Genomic DNA, 24,031 nt, shown 5'->3' with positions numbered 1-24,031 from the left:
GCTAAGCACAAGTTTCAGAAATTGAAGAGAATCTCTGTGTAAATACATAGTGAATAAGCTGGCTGTTTCCGAGTGAGTTGTAAAGGAAACGAGAGACAGTCTGACAATTCCCAAATTAGTTTGACACATTTTTGACACTTCTAAGCGTGGTGGGATGTGAAGAGTAGTAAACTTAGAAGCATTTTTCTGCAAAAGCAGATTTAGACTGGTATACTGAGAGGGAAGGCAGTGTTACTTCGAAGAGCTTTCTTCATGAGGGTAATTCAGCTAGGGGTTGAGCTAGAAGAAGTCATTTAGTGTTTGTAACACTTTAACCAAGTCACATTAGAACCCTGGTGTGGTGTGATCTGGCCAGGAAGAAGAGGAAGGGGAAACTGGCCCAAGAGTCTAAACTTGGTGCCTGAGCTAGAGCAGTGCATTGGAGAGATGTCACTTCTCTTAAAGGAAGGATTTTTGTGGTTTGCTTTTCTAGGTGGCTCAATGAAGCCAAGCCTTCTTGGTTTCATTCTGAACCTGCTTGCCAGCCAGAGGAACAGCGGGCAGAGTTTAATACCAGAATAAATCTCCAATATCCTGGATTTAGGGTGTTGTAACTCAGAGCAGAATTTGATACCCTACACATGGGATTAGTAGATACAGTATTTTCCCAACTAAATGCTTTGAAATACGATGCAAGGAAAGATTGTGATATGGGCAGGTTATGTCTCCATAGCCTGAATTAGACTATAATTGCATATCTCCATTGATGATGGTGCTGAGGTCAGTGGAAACATGTACTGACTCAATTAATTTGTGACAGCTGAAATTTTTGCCAGCCCAGACTTTGGATTTAATTCATAATTTTCTTTAAAATAACAACAGTTTGTTAATATGCTGAATGCTTTATTTGAAACATTCAAGAAATCTGGATGTAAGTATCTGATTTCTTAAAAATTTGCCTAAATCTCCAGCTGGCTTCAGTGGGGGCACTACAGGAGCTTTTTTTGTGGTTAAATAGATAATTGAGATGGGTGTGGCTATACCACTTTTTAATATAAATAGCAGTGTGCTATTTATATTTATAAAAGGCAAAGAGAGGTGGGTGGTATAGTAATGGCTTTTAGAACTGTTTTTATAAATATATAAATACTTTAGGATTAGGTTGAGTGTAAACTGCTATTAGCCTGTGCAGCTCATGATTATCAGGTGTGCATTTGCTGGGGATGTGAAAGAGGCATTGGCCATCACACAGAGCTGACTGTGGTGGCTGTGGCAGGTATAAAGGCTCCATCTTCCCATCTTTTTGGATAGCTTGGGATTGCATCCGTCCAGAGTTATTGCATTAAAGTTTTCTCACTCCCTGAATCATGCCTGAGATTCAGCCTTTGAAGTCAAAATCAATGACAAGGCCAAGTGATTCTCAGCCTTATAGTGGTAATCATATGCATTTGAAGGGTAGTAGCTAAATTCATGGCATTAAAATGGAAGTTTAATGATGGTCTATTCTTATTAAGTAGAAATAAAATGTAGGTTAAGAAAAGGGTGTCTGTAATTCTATTAGTGTCTTTCAGACTGATTGCTAAGGATTTTAGTAGCATGTTTTTTAAGGGCTATTTGATGTGTAAGGCAGTGACAGTATCACTTAAATAAATCACACAGTTCAGTTTGTTTATCTTCCTCATTCTATTCCAGGCTGTACAGGGAAATGTAACTTTTTGCCTCTGCCTTAGAAGTAATCTAATTTTAATGAAAACTTAATTTCATTCTGTATAAATAGAATGGAAATGATACAATGCTGTAGAAACACATGTAATTAATTGTGTTTGCTTCTTCTAGGGAAAATCCAGAACGTACCTTTGATTTGGTACTGCAAGTAAAATGCCAAGCATCTGAAAATGAAGGTAATATGCTCTGCCTATTGATATTTATTTATAGAAATGAGAGGTGGGAAAAAGTAGTTTGTATCCTGATCTAGTGTCAATTTATGTTTTAAATTATTGCTGAAGTTGGGTTATATTAGTGAGTAACTGTGCTTATTTTATTGCCTTTTGAAATCTATTAATGTGTTGCTTCATGGTTGTCACAGTTTTTATTGTTAATTTTCATTTTGGCTGTTGTAAAAGTATTTTTGTTCTGAGATAAACACTTGCAAAGCATGGACTTCAAATGGATCTTCTACAGTTCTTAAGTCTCAAAATGTTGATTTTGTTTAAGATTTTTTGTAGCAGAACAGTTGACTTCTATCAGTGGATTGTTAGTTTTGATCAGTGTGAGAGGGAGAAACTAAGTTATTTTCTGAACAACAGAAAGAGGCTTTCTCTCTATCTCATGCTTGGCAGCTGCTTTGGCTTGATACAGGATATAAACAGCAATGAGTGCTGACTTGAGCTTACGTTAACCATCAGTTCCATGTCTCTATAAGCATGTGGTAAAAGAGATGTGGTCGTTCAAGACTTACTCAAGACCTTTTAGGTAAGAAGAAGGTGGACTTTGCAGTGCTGAGCCTCAAGTGACCTCTTGTCATTGGAGGAGCTTAGTTCATGGTCTCATCTGAAGTTGTTGATCTTATAAAAACACAGGGAGAGTTGTCTTGTTTGGGCTGTACTGTAGGCAGGTTACTCTGTGACAGCTTAATTACAAGTGTAAAAACAATAAGCTACATTTTAAAACTGAGTGTATTTCTTATTGTACTGTGCTAGTGGATGCTATTTCCAGAGCTTACTGTTCCAAGTTAGAAGCCTGCAAAAGTTTATAGCCCCAAATTATCCCTTTTAAAAATTTTTCATTTTTGGTTAACCTTTCTGTTAGTGGCATCATGGGTAGGTACCTAACATATTTGCATACCATTTTTGTTGAGGATAAGTAACTTTAAAAGATAGTCTTTTCTAAAAGACAGGTCTTCTCTAAAAAGATTAGTAATTTCTAAGAAGTCTTTTATAAAAGATTAAAAGTCTTTTCTATACTTGTGTTATATATTTTATTCATTACGGATATCTCAAGTTCCACTGGTTTTTTTTGGTTTTTTGTTTCTCCTTTTTTCAGAAGATTGTTTAGCTGTGGAATAGCATCTTGGTCCTGGTGCAGCCCTTAGGTGTTTCTACTTTTTTTGTGACCAGACAGCATCCCTTGCTGCATTTATTGCATGCTTTTTTGATTTGTTGTTGATAAGTCATGATTTGGAGAATCAGCTGGGCTTTGTTAACTCTCCAATCATTGTTGATATCCAGGCACATTTTACCTTCTGTGATCTCCCTTTTGCAGTTTTTACCTTAGTAATTTCATGCTGATGGCTGAGAAACCTGATTAGATCCTTGGCTTCTGATCTGTTTCTCCTTGTGTCGTGCATGTAGTCTCTGATCCACCTCATGCCCCTTCATGGGGGCCTGTTCACATCTTGGCTTAGGCCCAACTTCAACCTGCTGATTTTATTCCCTTTCTTCCTCTCCCTCCCGAGAGCTAGACTGTTGATAATCTTTTCAGGTCTTAATCTTGGAAACTTTTTTCTTCTGTAATCAGAACATGGATATAATTTAAATTCTTTTTATCTCTCTCTCTTGACATCTGATTTTTGTTTGTGTCTGCTGCCAAAAGAAACCATTTCTTATTGCCACACCTGAATTCTAGTCACAGTCATTGCCCCTGCCTCCCTCAGTGTAGATGTTTCACGCTGTTCACCTTTTGTCCTCTGTAGAGAACAGTGAGTTAACATGGAGACTGTGTTGTGGGTGCACCCCCTTCTATTCCACTTTTTGCTGTGATCCCCTCTACCCTTTTGGGCTCATTTGCTGCTCATGCATGGGGTGACCAGAGGCAGAAAAGAGGCCTGGTACCAGTAGTGTTGGCTTTTGTACTATGTGACCAGCAAGGGGTATTTCAGCTGGCCTGGAGGTCGTATGTGTTCTTGCAAGGGTACACAGATCATGACAAAAGTACAATCCCCTTTTACCAGTCCAGTTGTGCTGGCTGAATATGCTATTCACCATCCTGGTGCACTTGGTGACCCATCTAGGATTTGTTTTGATTTCTTTGATATTCTATATGATTCAGATAACCAACTCAGTCCATTGAGGGCTTGACATCATATTTACATCTGGCATGTGAGCACAGTGATGTATCAAATTAATATATCTAAATGTTAAAGTTATTTAAAGGAAACTCACAAGGGACAGAAGTGTATTGTCTTCACTGCCATTTTAAGAAGTGGAGCACAAGGCTTGTCATGCTAAACAGGGACCTTTCAAGGTTGGTTTATTATAAGGTCTAACAAATTCGACAGTTACCCTGTATTGTAGGTCTTGCCTTTAAATAGATTTTCATGCTAGGATAATCTTTTGAATATATCATACTTGAAAATGTGTTCCATTCACCTGTTTCTTTGCTCATGCCTCTTTCTTTCTTATGAAAGAGATTTGTGTTTAAATGGGGGCTTTCTCCCTCGCATCCCATCTGCTCCTTGTACTTGATCCTCTTGCTATGTCAGGGCTGAATTTGTGACATCACTGTCACCAGTGTTGCCGTGGAAATATCACAGCCACAAATTATGATGTCCCTGCATGAGTGAGCAGCAGGAGAAGCTGACTGAGGAGAGAGGAAGACCTTGATGTGACCTATGTATCTTTAAGCTTTTTCTTTTCAAGCTTTACTGTAGCATGCATTTTAATTTCCCCATGCCAGCATGCAACTGTTCTAACAAACAGAAACTGAGGTAGCTCCACTGCACATGTAGCTGTTAGTAAGATGATGTTTTTGCAAGGATGCTATATCCCTGCAATAGTGTGATAAAATGAAAAGTTTTGTTGTTAAATTTATTATGCCTTCAGAAAAGTATTTTAAGTTAGCTTCTTAATTGTAGCATAACTCTCAAGAATTGTTAATTTTTCAGATCTGACAATATTCTAGAGCTCTTCCAGCTGTAAAGAATCATTCATACACAAGTGCAGCAAGGTTTGTATATGTTATGAAGTTCGTTCTGAAATCATTCAGTCACTCCACTAATTATTTCCAACATTATTTTCCACCCAGTGTAAATACCAAAGAGCTTTCCAGTAAATTAACACTGATATATCACTTCATGTACAGTAGATAGCAGGATTGGTTACAGGCTGGGCTGTGCTAGTGTGTCTTTAGTTACAGCTTGATCAAAGGTCTGTTTTCCCCACTGGATACCTGGGTTTGCTTTTTGCTTTTTTTTTTGTAATTTAAGAGTAGCTGGCATACTTGAAGATGTATGTCTCAATGCTGTGTTCTTGACTGAGCAAGAACATCCTTTTGGGTTACTCTGTTTTAACATTGTGCAGGAGTGCCCAATGGCATTGCTGGAATAGTGACCTTCTAACCCTGATCTCGTTTTTGGGGCAGGAGAGATATATGTAAATATAATTTATGTAAATAATTGAGCACTCTGTTGAACTAATAGCACAAATTGTAACATTTTGCTGTTGCTGGCAAGTTTGGGGTTTTTTTATGCTTCATTGGGGTTATGTTAAAAATCTATTTATTAGAGGGACTTAATGCCTACTATTAGCACGAAACAGGACATGGTTCCCTCAACAATTTAGAATATATTGCTTAATGTGTTTTCAGAGTAAATGGTGCTTTTGATATTATACTACATCTAAGACTTTAACTTGAAAGTTGGGTTTCTGCTGAGTTTAGACTGTTGAGGCATATAATCCAAAGAGGAGAAAAAAAAAATCTTTAGGACCAAGATCCCCTTAGAGCCTGCATCATAACTTCCAGTCCTTTGCAGCATGGCGGAGATAAGTGTAAATGATTATGTTATGTTGAAACATAGTAACCAGTTAGTCTGACAGGTTGTTATTGGGAAAAAACCACAACTGGAATCACGCAAGACTTTGAGATGAATTCACTTCTCTTCTCCAGTTTGCTAAGCAACTGGGAGATGAGTGCTAAGCTATTCTAGCTGCCCAATGTTTGTTAATTTTGAATTTGTCTTGCAGTGTCAGAATTAGCACCTTGTAGCAAAAGCTTTTATATTGCCTCCCAGGTAGTTGTAGATTTTTGTAATTCTTTCCTGTGTCACTCCTTAAAGAACAAGGAAACAATAGAAACAGCAAATATGAGTGTCCACGTGCCCATTTCAGCATTGCCTGCTGCCTTTCTCTATCAACTTTTCACTTATGGACCCAGAGGACAACTTGATAACAGATATTAACATTATTGAAACTGTTGTGTTATTTTGAGGATGGGCATAGCTCTTCAGGGTAAAAGTATGGGAAGTTTTCTGTGCTTCAGGCTGAATCACCCTTTCTAGGTATCAGGAGTAATGTAGTGTTACATTGGTTCAAGATTGTCCAACAGATTGTTCAACCTGTGTCTTCTCCTGTCACTTTCTTGTCTCATGGATGTTTTACAGCACCTGGCAGTGTAAGATAAACTTGAGCCTAGAAACTGGCTGACCAAAACAGTCTGCAGCTTTTTTTTATTTTTAATGTTTTCTATCCAGGTCCCTCCCTCATGGAAAGTTGGTGTTTATGAACTTTCCCACAGGATATTCAAGCACAAGTCCTGTGAGGAAGGGCTGAGGGAGCTGGGAGTGTTCAGTCTGGAGAAGAGGAGGCTCAGGGGAAACCTCATCACTCTCTACAACTCCCTGAAAGGAGGTGGGAGCCGGGGGGGGTTGGGATCTTCTCCCAGTCAGATATCAGTAAAACAAGAGGGCATGGACTTAAGCTCTGTCAGGGGAGAGGTTTAGGTTGGATATTAGGAAGAAATTCTTTACAGAGAGGGTGATCAGACATTGGAATGGGCTTCCCAGGGAGGTGGTGGATTCTCTGTCCCTGGAGGTTTTAAGAAGAGACTGAATGTGGCACTCAGTGCCATGGTCTGGGAACCACAGTGGTAGTGGGTTAGGGGCTGGACTTGATGATCTCAGAGGTCCCTTCCAGCACATCTGATTCTGTGATTCGGTATGTACAAAATAGAAGTGCCAGTGTAATCTTTGTGAAGAATGTATGTTTACCAATGTATCTATGCAAACACAAGCATATGTAATACATCCATACACACATCCATGTCTGAACTTTACATTTTAGTTAACTGTATGAAGTTGAAGTTGGTAATTTAACTCATTCTATGAACTGTATATCCTATATTGATTTTTATTAAAACAGGATTGCAGAGGCCAGACGCCGAAGTAAATATAGCAGCTGGCAGTAGAAAAGCAATATTCAAAAACTTTTGTGAACATCAAGTCTTTAGCTTTTCTGTTTATGGTTTCTCAAGAAGATGACTCAGATTAGTTTCAGTTTGTGTGGTTAGGAGAGTGCTGTTTGCTAAACCTTCATTTTCTTTGACTATAGCAGATTTGAAAAGCAACAAAAAGGTTTTGGAGTGTGCAGGTAGATCAAGGAAACTTGGGCACTAAATGTCATGGCTTGGGTCTAGGACTTCTTTAGTCCTGACTGTTGAAGTTTGACTTGAAACCCCCTTTGAAATAGCTGTTAATGTTCTGATCAAGTAAAGAATAGTTGTTTGAAGAAGGCTTGAAATTTCGTTGCTTTGTCTCTGATTTCCTCTTTAAATTCTCGGAAGCCTTCTATAGCTCTAGGACTAGATATGTGTTTTTTAGAGAAGGTTTTTAATAGGTTGTGTTGAATTGCATGAATTACTACTGTAGTTTATCTTGCCTGTGCCAGAATGATAATAGAACTTAGTGATGCATAATGTCTAAATTATTTTTCTTTAAAGAGTCTTCAAGAAATTTTCAGGCAGAAGCCATGAAATACAGTTTAACTGTGTATTGGTGGAGTTAAGAACATTATGAATTAATCCAGGAACCAGACCAACAACACAAAGTTCTTTGTATGGGGTTTGCTGTGGTGTGTAAGATGCTGCTCATAAGATACATATAGTTCCAGGAAGGTCCTAATGATGAAAAAAAGTAAAATGCAGTTGGTAGCTGTGGCAAGCTGTGTAGCTTTGGTAGGGTTTTTGAGTCTTTCAAAGCTGCTTTCAGGACTGTGTTTTCTTCTTGTTGTTCTTCTTTTTGCTTTTTGTTTTTTCTTCCTCTTTTTTTCTTTGCTGTAGAGAGCTGTTTATTCGCCATGACTCTGAGACTGTGGGTGTAACATGCTGATCAGATAATTCTTTTCCTTTGCTGTACTTTCTTTTTTTTCAAGACCATCACTTGAACCTGATTAAAAAAGATAATTCTTTCAGTGTAACACATGAAGAAGTCTGCAGGTTTTTTTAAGAAAAACAGTTAAAAATTTTGATACAATCTTTATATACTGCCAACCTTTTTCACTGTTGGTTTTAACTGGAAGGATACAGGTTCAGTTTCCCTAACTTTTTAAGGCAGTTTGTGTTCTTCAGGTGATTATGAAGAACAACTATTTATTGCTGTGAACTAGATAAGCTTTCCTACAAGTCTCATGTTCAGTTGTATATTTTTATATATGTGTATATGTAGTTGTATATATTTTATATATGTGTTAGCATATTAGAATTTATTTTACACCAATAGCAATTTTTGTTGAGATTTTCCAATGGTAATACCTAAAATTCTTTTACAGTAATTTTTTGAGGATGATGCAAATGTTTTGAGGGCAAAACCAGGTAGTGCCTGAGTGCACTTTCATCCATTTTGACAAAATCAAGGAATATAAGCCAGAGTTTGTCTGAAGCTCTCTCATGTACAAACACTAAAGCACTAAGCATACCTGCAAGTCCTTCATAATTTACAATCTTTTGTATAACTATAAACCCTCCAGCTGTATCTAAATGAATGTTTTCATTATATTCAAATTTCTTTCCTTTAATTGGGAAGCTCCTCAGGGTATGAACACTGTCTGCTGTGTATTTGGAATGCCACTAGCAAGGAGTGGGTGTTGGAGAATTATGAACAACAAAAACAATTAATGCAGCTGTGATTTTGCATCCAAGATAAAAGCTTGCCATTCTCATGCTTTTTACCTTTTTCATTCTCCAGTGACTGAGAAATGAAGGGCAGTCACTTCAGCTTCCAGCTTCTCTTCACAAATGCAAAACCTGATGGAAAATGTTGCTGCTTTTCAGTGCCTCATTTCCTACATTTTTGTGTTGTTGTATTTTTAAAATTTTTAAAATTTTTTGTCTTTCCCCAACCTACAGAGATTCTTGGATGTATGTGTAATTTGGAGGTGGGTGCAGATATGTGCATGTAGGAGGGAGAAAGGTGAGAGCTGCTGGAGAAATAGGTCAAGGCAGCTCTTTCTCCTATCTCCTCCACATTCTTCACCGGGGAGAAGAGACCTCAGTGGGAGAGGAAGCCCCTGCTCCCCAGCAGCTGTAGGAGAGTGCTGGGAGCTCTGCTCTACTTCAGAGATTCCAGCTGTAGTCGTGTGGGGGGCAGGCACTGTGCTATCAGTGCTGGTGGAGATTAATTATTCCCCTGCGGGCATTTGCCCAACTGTGACTTTTTTTTCTTTTTTCTTTTTTTTTTTTCTTTTTTAATGTAATGCCATATGTCCCTTTCAGCAGTGTGATTGGGTTTTGGGTAGTGAAATTAAAAGGGAAAAAACTTGATGAGTAAACTAATAGAAATATTAAATTGTTGTAAAAAGAATTTTGTGTAAAATTCAGTACAGTGAACATCCTAGCATAAATATAACTAAATGTAAGCCAAAACCAGCAGCCTGCATTGTGTAATGTAGTCAATCACTGTGAAAATTGATGTTCCTGTGCTTTTTTTCAATTTTAATTTTAGTTTCATTTTAGTAGTTAACTATTTGAGGTGGCTGCCTGGGGCATAGTTTGCGGGCTGTTAAATTGCTTGCATTCAGACGTGTTAAGAGTTTGCATATTTTTTTTAAGCTAATGTCAGCATGCTTCTGCCCTCCCACACACTGAACAGTCCATCTTACACAGATTTTGTTGTTCTTTAAGGAGATGTTATGCAGCTAGCTTGTTCATGTATGGCTTGTCTTTCACATACTGAGGACTTAAAATCTGTGTAAAAGCTTTGAAAAATGGTTAAATTTTCAATGTTTAAAATGCTTTCTTCAAAACCATAAGACAGTTCTCTCTCTAGCACTGGAGGATTTCCTGTCTGGTTCACAGGAACAGAATTTTTAATTCCTTTTTCCTTTGCCACTAATGGTATATATAATGATATTATCATGCAGATACATGTAGATGCACATGCTCATCATATAACTGTTGGGATAGATACTTCTTTTTGTAAGTTAAATAAAGCATGATCAGGACTGAAAAGGTAAGAGCACTAAAACTGTTTGTGAAGGACTTAAAAACCCCTGAAGATCCCTTTTTCCTAGTAAAGTGCTATTGTTATTCCTTAAAATAATTTGGTTTAATAAGAGCAATGTGAGCATAGCACCTCTTTGCAAATAATGTGTTAAGAATATGGTTTTTTTGTGGTAGGCCAGCATGTGATAACTCTAAGATCCAGGTAAAAACCATGATATTTACAGATATACTTAGGGTGGAAGATTCTATGTCCTGACAGATAAAGTACTTAAATGCTGAAAACATTAACTTCTTATATTTGCTTTGACATTTTTCCATGTACCCTGGAAATGTAGCTCTATGTTTAGAACTGAATAATTTGAGTGGAAAAATACTTCTTATACTTTGTAATTTTGGGTTAGGAGAAAAGATTAAAACTTAATACTGAACTTTATATGGAAAAGAGAAGAGAAAAAACAGAAGTGGTGAGAGAAAAATGGCAAGAACAAGATTTTGGGTGTGGTATCTGTGCTTCCTGAGCTGGGAAAGCCAAGGCAGCAGCTTATACTCATGCTGTCTTCCTTTGCAAAATTCTTAATCCTCATTTGGAAAATACTGTCCAAGTACTAAATCCTTAATTAGAAATAAGTCTTTAGCAACACCCTTAGAATGTATTTCCTAAAGTTTGAATATGGACCTGGTTTCTTTACACATTTGAGCAGATATTCAGATGTAGATTAAAACTTGGATAAACAGCATAAAATAGCATAATAGTTGTGGTTTCTGTGTTTACTTTACGATATATTTTACAAACTTGCTTAGTTAATGCCAAGTTTTAATAATCATAGAGGGACTGTTGTCATAACCAAGATACTTTGCCATTGCTGATCTGCTGTTGCATTTTTCATTAAACTCAGGAGGGAAAAGAGTGACACAAAGAATAATTAGTTTCTCTGCTTAACTTGGGTGCTTTTTTTTTTTTTTTTATTTACCAATTGAACCTGTTTTAAAGCACATCTAAATAATGTAAAATTATGGTGTCACTGTGTAGACAGACCTAAATGTTTACTTCTGGGAGGAGGCAGTTCTTTTGCTCTGTTACAGGACAGGCTAAATGTAAAAAGCTGCTGTATTTTTATTTAAACACTGGATGTTAGTCTTGAATTTAACTGTATTGTGAGAGTTGTGCTTAACACAGAGAAGTGGTGCTGATAGTGGTTATGAGATGCAGCATCATTTCCTTCAGAAGTGTCAGAGGAAAACATCTTAAAGCATCTGTATCTAGAAACAGAGTTGCATTATTGAAGAATGATGATGGTTTTTATTACCTTGGGTTGTGATGCAATATGAAAAAGCATATGTAGAAGAATGTTGTTTTACAGTGAGTGTGTTTATGTCCTGTTTAAATGCAAAATAAGAAAAAGTAGCAGCACAGAAGAGAAAGACAAGGATTTTGTGACAGCTGGAGGCTTACCTGGAGGTCTGTAATGATTTTGAAATAATGGAGTGAAAGCATCAGGCCTTTGGAGTGACAAGAGGGAAACAGTTACTGCAGCTTTGTCTAGCAAGAACTGATCCTTCAACAATCCTCTTCCTATCCTTTGGAGGCTGTTTAGCTCCTAAACTGTGTGTGTGTGTGTGCGTGTGTGTGTGCTCTGTCTGACTTCAAACAGCTACCCTGGCTAAAAGCAGCCTGAGAGGTCAGCACCCTTCCTGCTCTGGGTGCTCAGCTGGTTCTGGGGCTGCTTCTGGAGCTGGCAGGAAATGTTCTTGGGGCTGGTCAGATGAGGAGGAACCAGTGGGATTTTCATGCCATGCAATGTAGCATAATCTGTTGTATCATCTTAGAGCATTAATTTTGAGTTGTTAGGGTTTGATAATATAAACAGAATGCCAGTTTGGGAACCTGAAAAAAGCTAGGGATGCCTTTACTCTCTCCTGCCATCTTTCTGGTGGCTTTGAGGCTTCTAGAGTACTCCTGAGAGTTGGAATTGTGTCGGGGTTATTTTAATATACTGTCTGTTTTTGAGGAAAAGGGCTTTATGGCTTTGCTGGTGTTTTTCAGTTTTCTGTTCATATACTAAAACTTACTTCTTAAGGAAAAAAACCCAAACCAAACTCAGGTCTGTATCACCCATGGTTGTTTTGAGGCATTTCCTGTTTGGAGATATATTAAATGTTTGTATAAACAAAATTCTGTTCAAAGACCATAATTTTGCTAAATTTGTATTATGCAGTAATCAATAGAACTGAAAATAAAGCTGATAAAACTGAGTTTGAAATGAATTCAGCTTAGGAGAGTTGCAGGGGCACTCATTATGGTTGTATGGTAACATGGATTTAGAGTCAATCTGTGTAAAGTAAACACATACCCCTAGTTCATGCAGATTTTCTGGATTCCTCTTGGGAATGTAACTGGATTGTGTATGGGGCCAAATTAGAATTGCTCACATTGCATCTTAAAAACCTGATGGGAGTTTTAAAATATGGTAAAAGTGCATTGTTTGCTTCATGTCTCATCATGTACACTCCTCCTTGTATCTTAATATAACAGGGAAACTTGGTACTGGGATATACTGCTAGGGAACTTCTGCTGCCTGAGTTGTTGTTCTGTGTATTTTATCACTAGGAATTGTTCATCTATGCACGACTGGTGTTTCAGTGTCAGCACATCTTGAAATACTATTCTTTCAGTGAATGAGACAAAGTCTTCAATAGTTGCAAACAAAGTGGTGTTTTAAAGTGCTTTGTATAGAGTGAGACCAAAGTGATTTTGTTGATGTGCTTTAAAAAAAAAAAGTATTTTTAAAAATACATGTATATATTATTATTTTAAAATACTATTTTATTATTATTTATTATTCTTTTATTTATTATTTACTTTAAATTTATTTATTTAAAAATTAAATTTAAATATTTAATTTAAATAATAATAATTTATTATTACTTTAAAAAATACAGGTACACAATGCAAGCTATGAAAAAGATACAAATTGCCTAACCTGAGGTGAACATTTCAAGTTAAGTGTTACAGAAAGTGAGACAAAGTGTCTTTCTATAGATTAATGTTCTAGAACCTCCCCTGGCACAACTGGAGGACATTTCCTCTTGTTCTGTGGCATGTTACTTGGGGGACAAGGTGAACCCCACCTCACTACTGCACCTCCCTTTCAGGTGGTTGTCCTAAGGTCTCTTCTCAGCTTATTTGACTTGCAGCACTAAGGCAAAAAGGTTGAAAAAACCCCACACACTGTAAGGACCAGATATAGTCCCAAGTCTCTGTTGGACTTTGCCAATGTTAAGCTTCAACCTGAGTGGGGGAAAAAACAGTTTTGCAAAGGTCGAACACATGCCCTGTGTTAGTAGGAAGTGCAAGCAGCAGCCATGCCCAAAGGGAGCCAGGATCACATCACTGCAAGCACAAGCCCTGTGTCAGTGTGGGCCACATCAGTGAGCTTTACTGCTAATAAATATCCATGAGACAAGTTCTGCAAAAAAAGCCAAGTCTTTGAATAGCATTTTCCAGGAAATGGATGCTTCATGTTTGAAATGAATGAGTAATACTGAGAGCAGTGCATTTCTTGGTAGCAGCTTTCTGTTGCTGATGTTAAGTATTCCTGTCTTCTGTTCTACAGCCCAGCTTTCTGGGGCAGCAAGGGGAAAGCAAAAGCTGTCTTAGTTACTCCATGGGTGCTCAGCAATTGTGTTGGTGTCACTGAAGTAATAGTGAGGGATGGGTGCTCCTGAGACTGCCATGAAGAAAATGGCATGTATGTGCTGGTTTTCATTGCTGCTAATGAAGATATGAGTTCATTATAGAGAAATCACATAATTTTTCTGTTAGCTTTTCCTGTCCCTGAGGAAGACTTTTTGAAATATAATTTTTATAATACCAGAAAATAACCTAAGTTTGTTTGGTTTTGTTCATTGACTGACTAAACCTTAGCAATGCATTTGGCTGTATTTAAAACACCTCCTCGAATTGCCTTGATACCTACTAATGAAGACATTAAGCATGACTATGTATTTTATTACCTTTGCACCACAGCAGCTCTTCAGCACAGCAGCACATCTATGTGAAAGTTGTGAATTCCTGCTGACCTGGAACTTCAAAAAGAAAATTGTTTTAGGCTTTGTTCAAGTGGGAAATCTACCAAAAGCTTCATTGCCTGTTGCAACACACTTGCAAGACATTATTTCAAGATGCTCCTCTTAATGGGAAATCACTCAGTATATAGTTTAAAAGCTTCATACCATTCTACTGCTAGTTCATAAAAAAATATCCCTAGTTACTTACTGCTATGTCACTCTTCAAGGAAGAGCAGTTGTGAGAATGATACCCACTCTGCTTTCTGTTTTTACTGAAATGCAATTGGGCACCTCTTTCTTTTGGTCCTCTTTGTGTCAGGGGAAGCTGAAAGGGCTCTTGTCACCTTGTGCTGCAGGCCCAGTGTTGCTTTGCTTCTCTAAACTTGTCCCATGTAAGAAAGCTGGCCAAGCAAAACTGGTAGGTTTCTATGACTGCTAAAGGGTGAATGGCTCCCTGTGACATATGGAGAGCACCTAGGAGACACAGAAAGAAAATTCAGTGTGCAGTGACAGATTTGATAAAGGGAACAGATTAGGGTTGCACTGGTGTGTAGCATCACTCATCTTTGCTTTTAGAAGGGACAGTGTTGCTGAACTCTTTTCTCAGAGTTCAAGGTACCACATGGATGTGACACATTTAAGATAATGGAGTTTATTTGTTTGCTTTATTTATTTTTATTAAATAAAATCTTAGTTGCTCTGCAGAGAGTAGTGAAGTAAACTAAGGTTTTACTAGTTTAGGCTGGAACTTTTGCCACATTTGTAACGTGTTTGTAGCATTTTGATGTATTTGATAGTTGCTTCTGTTCATACCAGGTCAGTATGGCTTTCAGTGTAAAATGCAAGATTTAAGAATAGATCAGTATTTTAAAGAACTATAAGAATGGATGAATCTGCTATACTTTTTCTTGGTTATCAAAGCCTTCCTGTATATTTAGCAAAGAAATAACAAACACTAAACTGTGTTTTTTGGTTTTTTGTTTTTTTTTAAAGTGCTGTAGAGTTTCATTCTAAAGGCAAAGCACATAAGTGGCATATTCACTCATCCTTAATTAGAATCTCATTTTTGGGGAAAATGAACCATTTGTAGTCAGAATTTTAGCTAGTTTTCAAATGTTCAAGAGGGTTATATTCAGTAACCTATTCAAATTTAGCTACTGGGTAGTACTTGAAACAACCCACGTGTTGTACCATGATTAAAAACTTATCCTTATGTAGGTGTAGAACAGTAACTCCCATTTTTTGAAGCAGTTTTAATAAATTACTTGGATTAAAATTATTAAAGAGCCTGAAACTGATGCTAGATGAGTAATTTTTTGTGTATCTGTCACTGTTAAAAGTGGGTTTAGATATGTTAACTTTCTTGCATGCAGTGCTTCTAGGATGATACATATTTTGTAATTGTTTAGATGTTAATTTGATTATATGCTTATAGATCAGGAATTAAAACCAATTTAATATACTTTCAAAACAGAATTACTAAGAATGAACAAGATAAACAATAGTATATAGATAAAGAAGAGGGCAAAGTAAGTCAACCAAGTCATCTGTAGAGAGTGATTTTTAAATATGTGTTTTGTCTGTAACAGTCTATAAAAGAAATTCTTCTTAGCACATCAGAAATTATGTGGTAGCTTAATGATACATTCCCTTATCATAGTGCAGTTGGTTCCCTGTTCTGCTGTCTTCTCATTTTTGGTTTTAATTTTGGGTGCAAGTGTAAGAGGATGTTGTGACCGAGGCTTTTTGTTAAGGAGGTGCTCTGCAGTTTGGAGAACAGCAAACATATTCTTACAATAGACTTCAGTGTTTGAAATCTTATCTCGTGGCAAGTCTGTGCAAAAGAAAGGTGATGCTTCTCATTGTCAGGACAAGTAAAGATTCTGTGGTTTTTTCAGTGCAGAGGAGTTACCTGTGCATTCCTTGTTGTTTAATGCATTTGTGATCTCTGTATGAAGACGTGTCCCCTTTTGCATAACTCTTAAAGCACTGACTAATAAAACCAGCTGAAGTTACCCACAACAGGGGCTGCACTTGAGTGCTATGCTTTGGTGATACTGGCCCAGCATGACCACAGTCTGGCTGAATTATCCAGATAATTCCTTCTGAGATGTGCTGAACTCTGCTTTCTGCATCTGAGAGCTTAAAATAGGTCTGATGTTGCTGCAGGAAGTCAGCATCCAGTCTCTGGAAACAAGGCTGCCTGCTTGGAACAAAGCCCCTGAAACCCAGGTCTAAAATATGAATCCATTCCTGTATTGGATGTAACTTCTTCCCTGCATGGATCCAAAACTAAACCCATTTCTAGTGGTCTCCAAAAGGCTCAAACTCCCCTTTTGCCTGTGTGAAAACTGCTGTGGTCTCTCCTCAGGGTGGGTGCATGGGGATGGGCCCAATGGAGAGGGTTTGGATAGCTGGAACCTGCTCCTTTAAGTCACGTTCCTGGTGTGACTCCATTCCTGTATTTCTAACTGAAAGAAAAATGTGTCAGAACACAGATTCCAGCCTTCTAGACAGAGAAGAAAAAGTGGGAGCAGACTTTGCACAAGTCCATTCACCCACCTACGTGGTGGCAGTAATGGGCTCTGGGTGCTCTGTTTTTTGCCAGTTTCCTTTCTCTGGTGTGCATAACTGTGGTCACTGCTCAGCTGCTTAGGTCTGGGAGTTGGTTAAAGCTGGCATGTTTTCTTGTGGCCAAGAGTGGGCCCATCTTGTGCAGTTGTTTCTGTTTCTGAGCACCTGCTACACCCTTGGCCTCCACAGCATCCTGGGACTGTCCTGTCTGTGGCTGTGGTAAGGAGTTTGTGAGCAGTTTCCTTTGCTTTGAACTGCTGCTGTTGGTTTATTTGGATTATAGGTTTTGTATTACAGGAAATGGGGAGTTGTTATTTCCGTTTAACCTTCACTTCGGCCATGAGTGATCTTTTATCACCCCACTGGCTGGCTTTTTAACCTGAAGACTAATTTCTTGAGCCTGACCATGAGTTGGTGCTTTTCAATACCTATGAGATATCCTTTCATATTCTTCTCTCCATCTTTTTGTGTGAAATACCCAAGATGTTATTGTGTTATGGTTTTCTATCGCAGCAGAGAGGTAACACACATTTTTTTTTTTTTTTTGCCCCATATTTGGAAACAAGTGTTTCATCACTTTACCCCTGGTGGACAATCTGCACTTTGTTGTTACTACTGGGTCTCATAACAATATCACAAACATATAAACTTTTATAAACAAACATCACCACCCCCAAACCACAACTTTTGAGTTCTCTGTCCGTTTCTAAAGATTCTCATCAGTAGGTCATCTGATTGCATGTACTGCAGCTTTTCAGAATACCTTTTTTCCTGTTTGGTATGATACTGTGGTGCTAAATGTGGAATCAGAGAAAAGAATATAAAAAGTGACAAAAATATATTTTCAGTATAGGAGAATCTTGGATTCTTACTACTAGCCACTGGAAGTTTCAAATTTTTCTGATTTTTATATTTCCTGTGATAGTATTTTTTTTTTTTTGTCTTAGCAACCTGATTTAGAACTAAAAATAGTAATGCATTGGGAGAAAATAAATCTGTTTCTATTGCTGCACTCTTGGGGTAATGTTCTGCATTTGTTTCTTCTCGGATGTTTTGTCTATCTAAAATCAGTTTGCATATATCCTCTCAGACTGGCCTACACTCACAGAGAATATCTATAAACAAACAATTTCTTTGGTACCACCAGCAGGACTGTAGTGTTTGGTTCTCTGTTGTTCTTTTCTGGCAGCTGCATTGTTTTGGGATGCTGAGGTTCCTGTGCAGCCCTCCTCAGCTTCAGAGAAATGGTTATTCTGGGGTTTTGAATTTAATGCCCTTAAGTTCGTATCTGAGAAATCCCTCTTGTTACTGATTTGACTAACCTGTTTAAAAGCAAATTTCATGTTCTATGTTAAAGCTGAGCACCTATTGCCATCTTGCACTGAGAGGACCTTGTCTGCAAAGAACTCAGAGTGCTGTGGACACAGAACAGCAGGCATAGCCAAACCCTGGTGTAGAAGGCAATAATTTTTCTTTCCAATTTCATGATACTAAATAACCCCTTTATTATTATTTCTTTTTATTGCTTCTGGAGATTAGTGATCACATGGTGGGGTTTATGTATGGTAACTCCAAGTAAAAGCAGTTCAGTACCAGCCTGAGGGTGTTTGTGTTGTTGCTGCAGGCTGTGATGCTGGTGGCTGCAGTGTGCAGTGTGTGTCTCCCAGGTGTGCAGTTCAGGGGACAGTCTGAGGAAGGATCACAGAGCCTGAAATACATCAGAGGTTGACTCAACGATCTTTATAGCTAAAGATATTACCACCTAGCAGTGTCTAGGTATGACAGCAGCTATCCTGTGTGGACTTTTTTTTTTTTTTTTCTGCCAAAGGGCATTACAGGCAACATTAAAATACTTGGGCTGCCCAAGCATGACTGTCTTGTGTGGCTCTGGCAGAGGGAGGTGGTGGCATGTGCCTGAGGTCTGATACTTCATGAGGACAGAGAAGGTTATCTACTGTTTTCTGCCTCCTTTGCAACACCAACCTTTTATACCTGCCAAAAGAATTGAGGTTGATGAGTTATTCCCATCCTGGGGCATTGCAATTATGGTAGTGTTTGTTTCCAGGCTCTCAAGTCCTGTTGCTTTCTACATACTGCTCCATAGCCAGGCCCTTGAGGTAGCTTCTAAGTGATAGGAGTGTGGTCTGTGTTGTTGTTTTGTTTTTTCATCATTATGACAAGGATGATTTCACACTTTAAAAAACAAACAAAAGAATCTAAAACACAGGCAAACACCTTCAAATTCCCTCAGTCAAGCAACCTGTGCTAAACAGCAATCCTTTGGCCCCTTGTTTTGAGATGCTCTAGCTCTCTTTTCAAAGCAGGTTGGTAAAATTGGTAAGAGAGATACATTTCTGCAGCTGTGGCCTGTTCTCATAGCAAAGTTCTGGGAACTCTTTCCAAAAATACATACTCAAGAGAGTAATATGCAGTAATATTTTTTCCCCATTACTTCACAATATATCATACACTTATTTAAATGATAAACAATAGCTCGGGTCTAATGTGGGGTGGTTTTTTTAAATTATTGTTAGAGTACTTTTTGTAAATGTTAGTCCAGTTCAGTGAACTCTCTTGCCACATTGTATTATTTATGCTGTAGAAATGCAAGTGTCACAAAGAAACAAAATACAAGTCCTTGCAGTGTGGTGATGTTCCCCTCCATCACATGTTTGATTTGCACTCCAGCTTTATAGAAAACCTTTTTTGCCCAGAGTTCTGTTACTGATGACAACTGAGGACTTACATGTTTTGTTCCATACAGCAAAGCATGAAATACTTCTGTTGCCATACTTCTGTTATTTTAATGGCTGAAGATAACTGGGTTATTAGGTAATACTTCATGCTAAATGCTATACTTTAAATTACTTCTGGAAGATACAGTGCTTTTCCTATGCCTTGAGCTTTGCCTTACTGTATCATTAGTGAGTATAAAGTTAGGCTCTGGAGGGATCTGGATTGCTAGGTGCTTGAGTATAATTTAATAATGTGTATTATTTTAAAGACACATATAAGCAATAGCTGCTTGTGAATAAAATGCATTTACTGACCCATGAGAGAATTGATCCCTATGACTATTTAAAGCTTAGGACTTTAAAAGTTTTTCTCTTATCTTTATGTTAAACAATGGAAAGTTTTACCGTATGTTCAAATAACGTCTTCATCAGGTTCACAACAGGATACCATAGTTAATTTTCAGTTGAGTGCTTTATAGGATTTTCTTTTTGCTGGCTGGTTGGGTGAAAGTCTAGACACTGAGAGACGAGGCGTTAGAGGGGCCTCACAATATCGTTATTGTGAATGGTAAGTAGGAGCAGCTTCCTCTGATGTACAGACTCCATGCCCAAACCAGTAGTACAAAGGCCTAGCTTTTGTTCAGGGGGATAGGGGCTAATCCGAGTGCTGCACACTGTGAAAAACCTTTTATGGAAGGGAGGAAAAACTTGCCTTGAAGGTGAGAGGTCAGCAGTTTAACCTCTGACCATAAAATAAGAGACTACCGAAGAATGGGATGAACAAGGGGGAAAAATACTTCAAGTACTCTATTCTTTGTTTATCAAAAATGGGTCAAGCAAATGAGTGTCAGGAATGGTTACAGGAGTTATGGGATGCAAGTGAGTCTGAAGATGTGTGCTGGCTTAGCTGTGCATTACCATGGAGTTTGGAGCTTGCGTTGCGTTCTCAAGTGCTTGATAAAGAGATGCAAATGAAAGCTGAGTATTTCAGTAACATTTAAAAGTACAGTTACTCTGTACTCCTCCTCTCTAATCCCAATCAGATACTTTTTAAATTAAAATATTTAATTTTTAATCTTTCTTTTAATAAATCAGTATAATTTAGCATTTGTTCTTTTAACTATTTCCATATCTGGACCAGGTTTTTTTAGGTTCATAAAGAAGCACCACAGTAATAACCTCCTCACATGCATTCAGCAGGCAGTAAGATGGGTCTCTTTAGTTAATGCTGTGGGTCTCAGGGTTGTCAGTGCAGTTGTACAAAGCAGGGGAAAGCTGTCTCCAATATTTGTGGTAAGGGAATATGGAGGCTTTCCCCCTGATCTCATTTTTGTATTAACAGTGCTGGGAATTTAGTCACAATTCAATTAGAAATGATGGAAGTTATGTTAACTAATAGTTAAGCATACCATATTCTCAGGTCCACCTGTCTGAACTAATTGTTAGAGTACTCTTGACCCAGGCTGGCAGGAAGATACCAACAGTGATTAATGTGCTTGGTCAGTTAAAGCTTCCCTCCTGGTGTACAGCCATTCCTTGTGCTTCCCTACATCCAGCCCATGAGAAGCATTACTTTCCTCCTTCCTGGTCTCTCCCAGCATGCAAAAATAGGAGAAAACGTACTGCCTTGCTTGTGCACCTCTGGAAGTTTTATACTTCACTGGCCATAAATATGTTTTATGTATTTATATATAAAGTTAATTCCTCTTTCTGCTTCACACAGAGGGATTAAAGCTAGGCTTTGTTGTTGGTCCTTTTTTATGTCACATCTTCAAACATTTGCTAAGGCCTGGGCAGCCTTAGGCCCCTTGCATTCACAGAAGTGATCAGTAACCACCAGTGGCAGGACTTCTCAACACTCAGGGAAATATATTTTGGTACAGTCTTGGAAGTAGCACAGCCTCAGACATGATGCTTCCTCTGACCCTTGGCTGAGTTTAATATTAAAGAACAGAGCACCTGTGTGAAATGACTAGATGTGGTTAATGATATGGGACTTGTAGGTAAGCTGAGGTTTGTCTAATGATCTACATCAACGAAGAAGTTGAAGAAACAGGTACAAAATGGATGCTAGAATCATACAGCCCTTCCAGCATGGGGAAGATGTAATGACATCTGGTCCCTGCATGCAACTACTGGACACAGAAATCATGCAATGAGAAGGGCAGTGGTTGGGAGGAGACCTTTTTATGAAAAATTTCTTAGATCATATGTAGTATATATAATATTATGTGCAGTGTCATATATCTGCTTCTTGTGCACTCTATGTGTTGATGGCTGTGCATGTTTGTAGGTGCATTCTGAATTATTAGCTTCAGATTTATTTGGTAAGTCGGTGTTTTTAGATGAGACAACATTAATTTATGTTGTTGTTGATTTATTAATAAGCTATTTCTTGTTCTTTCACATTAATAATAATAATAAAAATAAAAATTTTCCCCTTAATATTTTTGACTGCTGTATATCTGGTGCATTACTCATGTTTTCCTTGTCATCTCACTCTCCTTTCTTTGGAAAGTAAAATTAAGAACTTCATGACTTCAGAGGCCGAAATACTGGGTTCAAATATAGAGATAGCCCATCCTTCTGTAATACTGTCTTCCTTCCTCTAGTCCTTATCTGCCCAACCCCAAACACCCCATTGCTCTTCTGGGTGTGCACAGGTCTGTTTTCTCCCTTCTTCCTGAGCAGCAGCAGCCCCTCTTTGGGTCACTTCCCCATCCCTGTGAGCAAGGCAGAGCCTGCAGCCCGTGCCTGGGTCCAGTTTCCACCCAGCAGTGTAGCTGGGAGTCCCTTGCAGAGTGCTTTTGTTGATGTGACTGCTTCTGACAGGCATTCTTCTACTTCCCGGACAGGCAGTTTGAGTGCAGGCTGCTGAAATGGGAGAAGAAGGCTATTGACCTCTCCTTCTGGAAAAGCTCAATTTACAAAGGATGTGTTGAGTTCTGATCCCACGTGGGACGTGCACGTGCAGCGTGTTGTTTTGAACTTTAGCTTTTTCTATTAGGGTGAAATATAGTGTCTGCTATTATCACACTGTTAAATTAATTTTCACTGGTTTGTGCGTGATTTATGTGAGTCCACTGGACCAAGCAGGCGTAAGGCATGGAGGTTTCATAGGATAAAATAGTTTAGCACTCCAACCTCATTGCAGTAACAGAATGCAAAAATTGACATCCTGCATCTGCAATCACCCTCCTGCTTTGCTGGTCTGAGTAAGTAGTTCTTTAGGGATCAGTAGTGAAACATAGGTCCCCTGTTTTGTGACTGAAGTGCATGATATCAAGAAACGTCTTGGAGGGTTTCCTGGTGATTGAATGTGCTTTGGGATCAGGAATCCAGATCTCCTGCCTCCAGGACAGCAAGGCTCATTACCATTCTGGTTACAGCTCCTCTATATGTATTGGGATCCCATTTTATGTCCCCTATTTTACTAACCCCACTCTAGCAAGTAATTGGGAATTCTGACCTGAGCAGCTGTTAACAGCTGTGAGAAAACCCTTCAACTTGCTTTTACTTGTCTTAGTGTATGTGTGACCTGTACTTTGAAATAACTAACCCTGAGTTTGCATGGAAATGTCCTATTTTTATGCATGTCAGTGTTCTACTAAATCAAAAGAATTAGGTTTTTTTCAAGATTTCATGGTATTTGGAATCCTGGAATGACTTACTCTAGGTCATGCAGCAGGACACTTGTCAGGACTGAAAATCAGTTAATTAATAATTCCCAGTGTGTTGTGTTGCTGCTGTCTGGGCCCCATGTTCTAGCTCTGTTGAAGTTAAGAGGGACAAATACTTGTAACAAAGGTGAAAAAAAAATAATGCAAATTCTTTTATTGCTGCCCTGTATAGCTACTTTGTGACTTTTAAGAGCTTTGAATCTGTTAGAAAAAGTGCAGAGAGGTGCAGCTGTGTCAGAGTTTGTTTTACTATATGATTGAAGTATTTTCCAGTAGGAAAACACCAGATAGATAAATTGGATTAATCTTATGCTTTGTGTGTTGGTGAGGGAAAAGTGCAGGGTCTGGGAGCATCCCTGGGAGGGATGTGCCATGGACCCTGTACTCCTGTCCTGGGAGGTGGTTGGTGGGGATCAGAGGGGTTTCTTTCTGTTGCCCGGCACATCAGGTGCCAAATCCACAGTGCCTCTGCTGGGTCAGCCTGAGGCCCTTGGTCTCAGCACACATTGTGTGTGGTCACTGGCTTGGAAACTTTTGGGAGACCTTTTCTTAATGTTTTCTTTGTTTACTATGGAAAAATCCCAAGGTTTGGGGATTCTGGGATAAGTGGTTTGGTGAATGACTAGAATATCTTCAGTAGCTGAGTACTAATACTGGAGAGGACCTGTAACATCAGTGCTAGTGTAAAGGTTGTTTTATGTAATCTTTTTGTCCTGAGCATGGCTACTGGGTACTGAAACATGAGTTCTTCATGATAGTGAGAATCTCAGCTGATTAGAGGTTTCT

General features: G+C 38.5%; 1 protein-coding gene across 1 annotated transcript in view; it reads left to right on the top strand.

Moving 5' to 3' along the window:
• Positions 1–24,031, top strand: part of DENND1B (DENN domain containing 1B) — a 149,083-nt gene that overhangs the window by 903 nt on the left and 124,149 nt on the right. The window contains exon 2 of the mRNA XM_030455220.1: positions 1,816–1,880. Within this exon, the coding sequence (XP_030311080.1) occupies positions 1,816–1,880 (65 nt within the window). The remainder of the gene's footprint in view (positions 1–1,815; positions 1,881–24,031) is intronic.

This window comes from Calypte anna, chromosome 8 (assembly GCF_003957555.1).
Source record: "Calypte anna isolate BGI_N300 chromosome 8, bCalAnn1_v1.p, whole genome shotgun sequence".
Classification (NCBI taxonomy): domain Eukaryota; kingdom Metazoa; phylum Chordata; class Aves; order Apodiformes; family Trochilidae; genus Calypte; species Calypte anna.
This window is presented reverse-complemented; position numbering and strand designations above follow the sequence as displayed.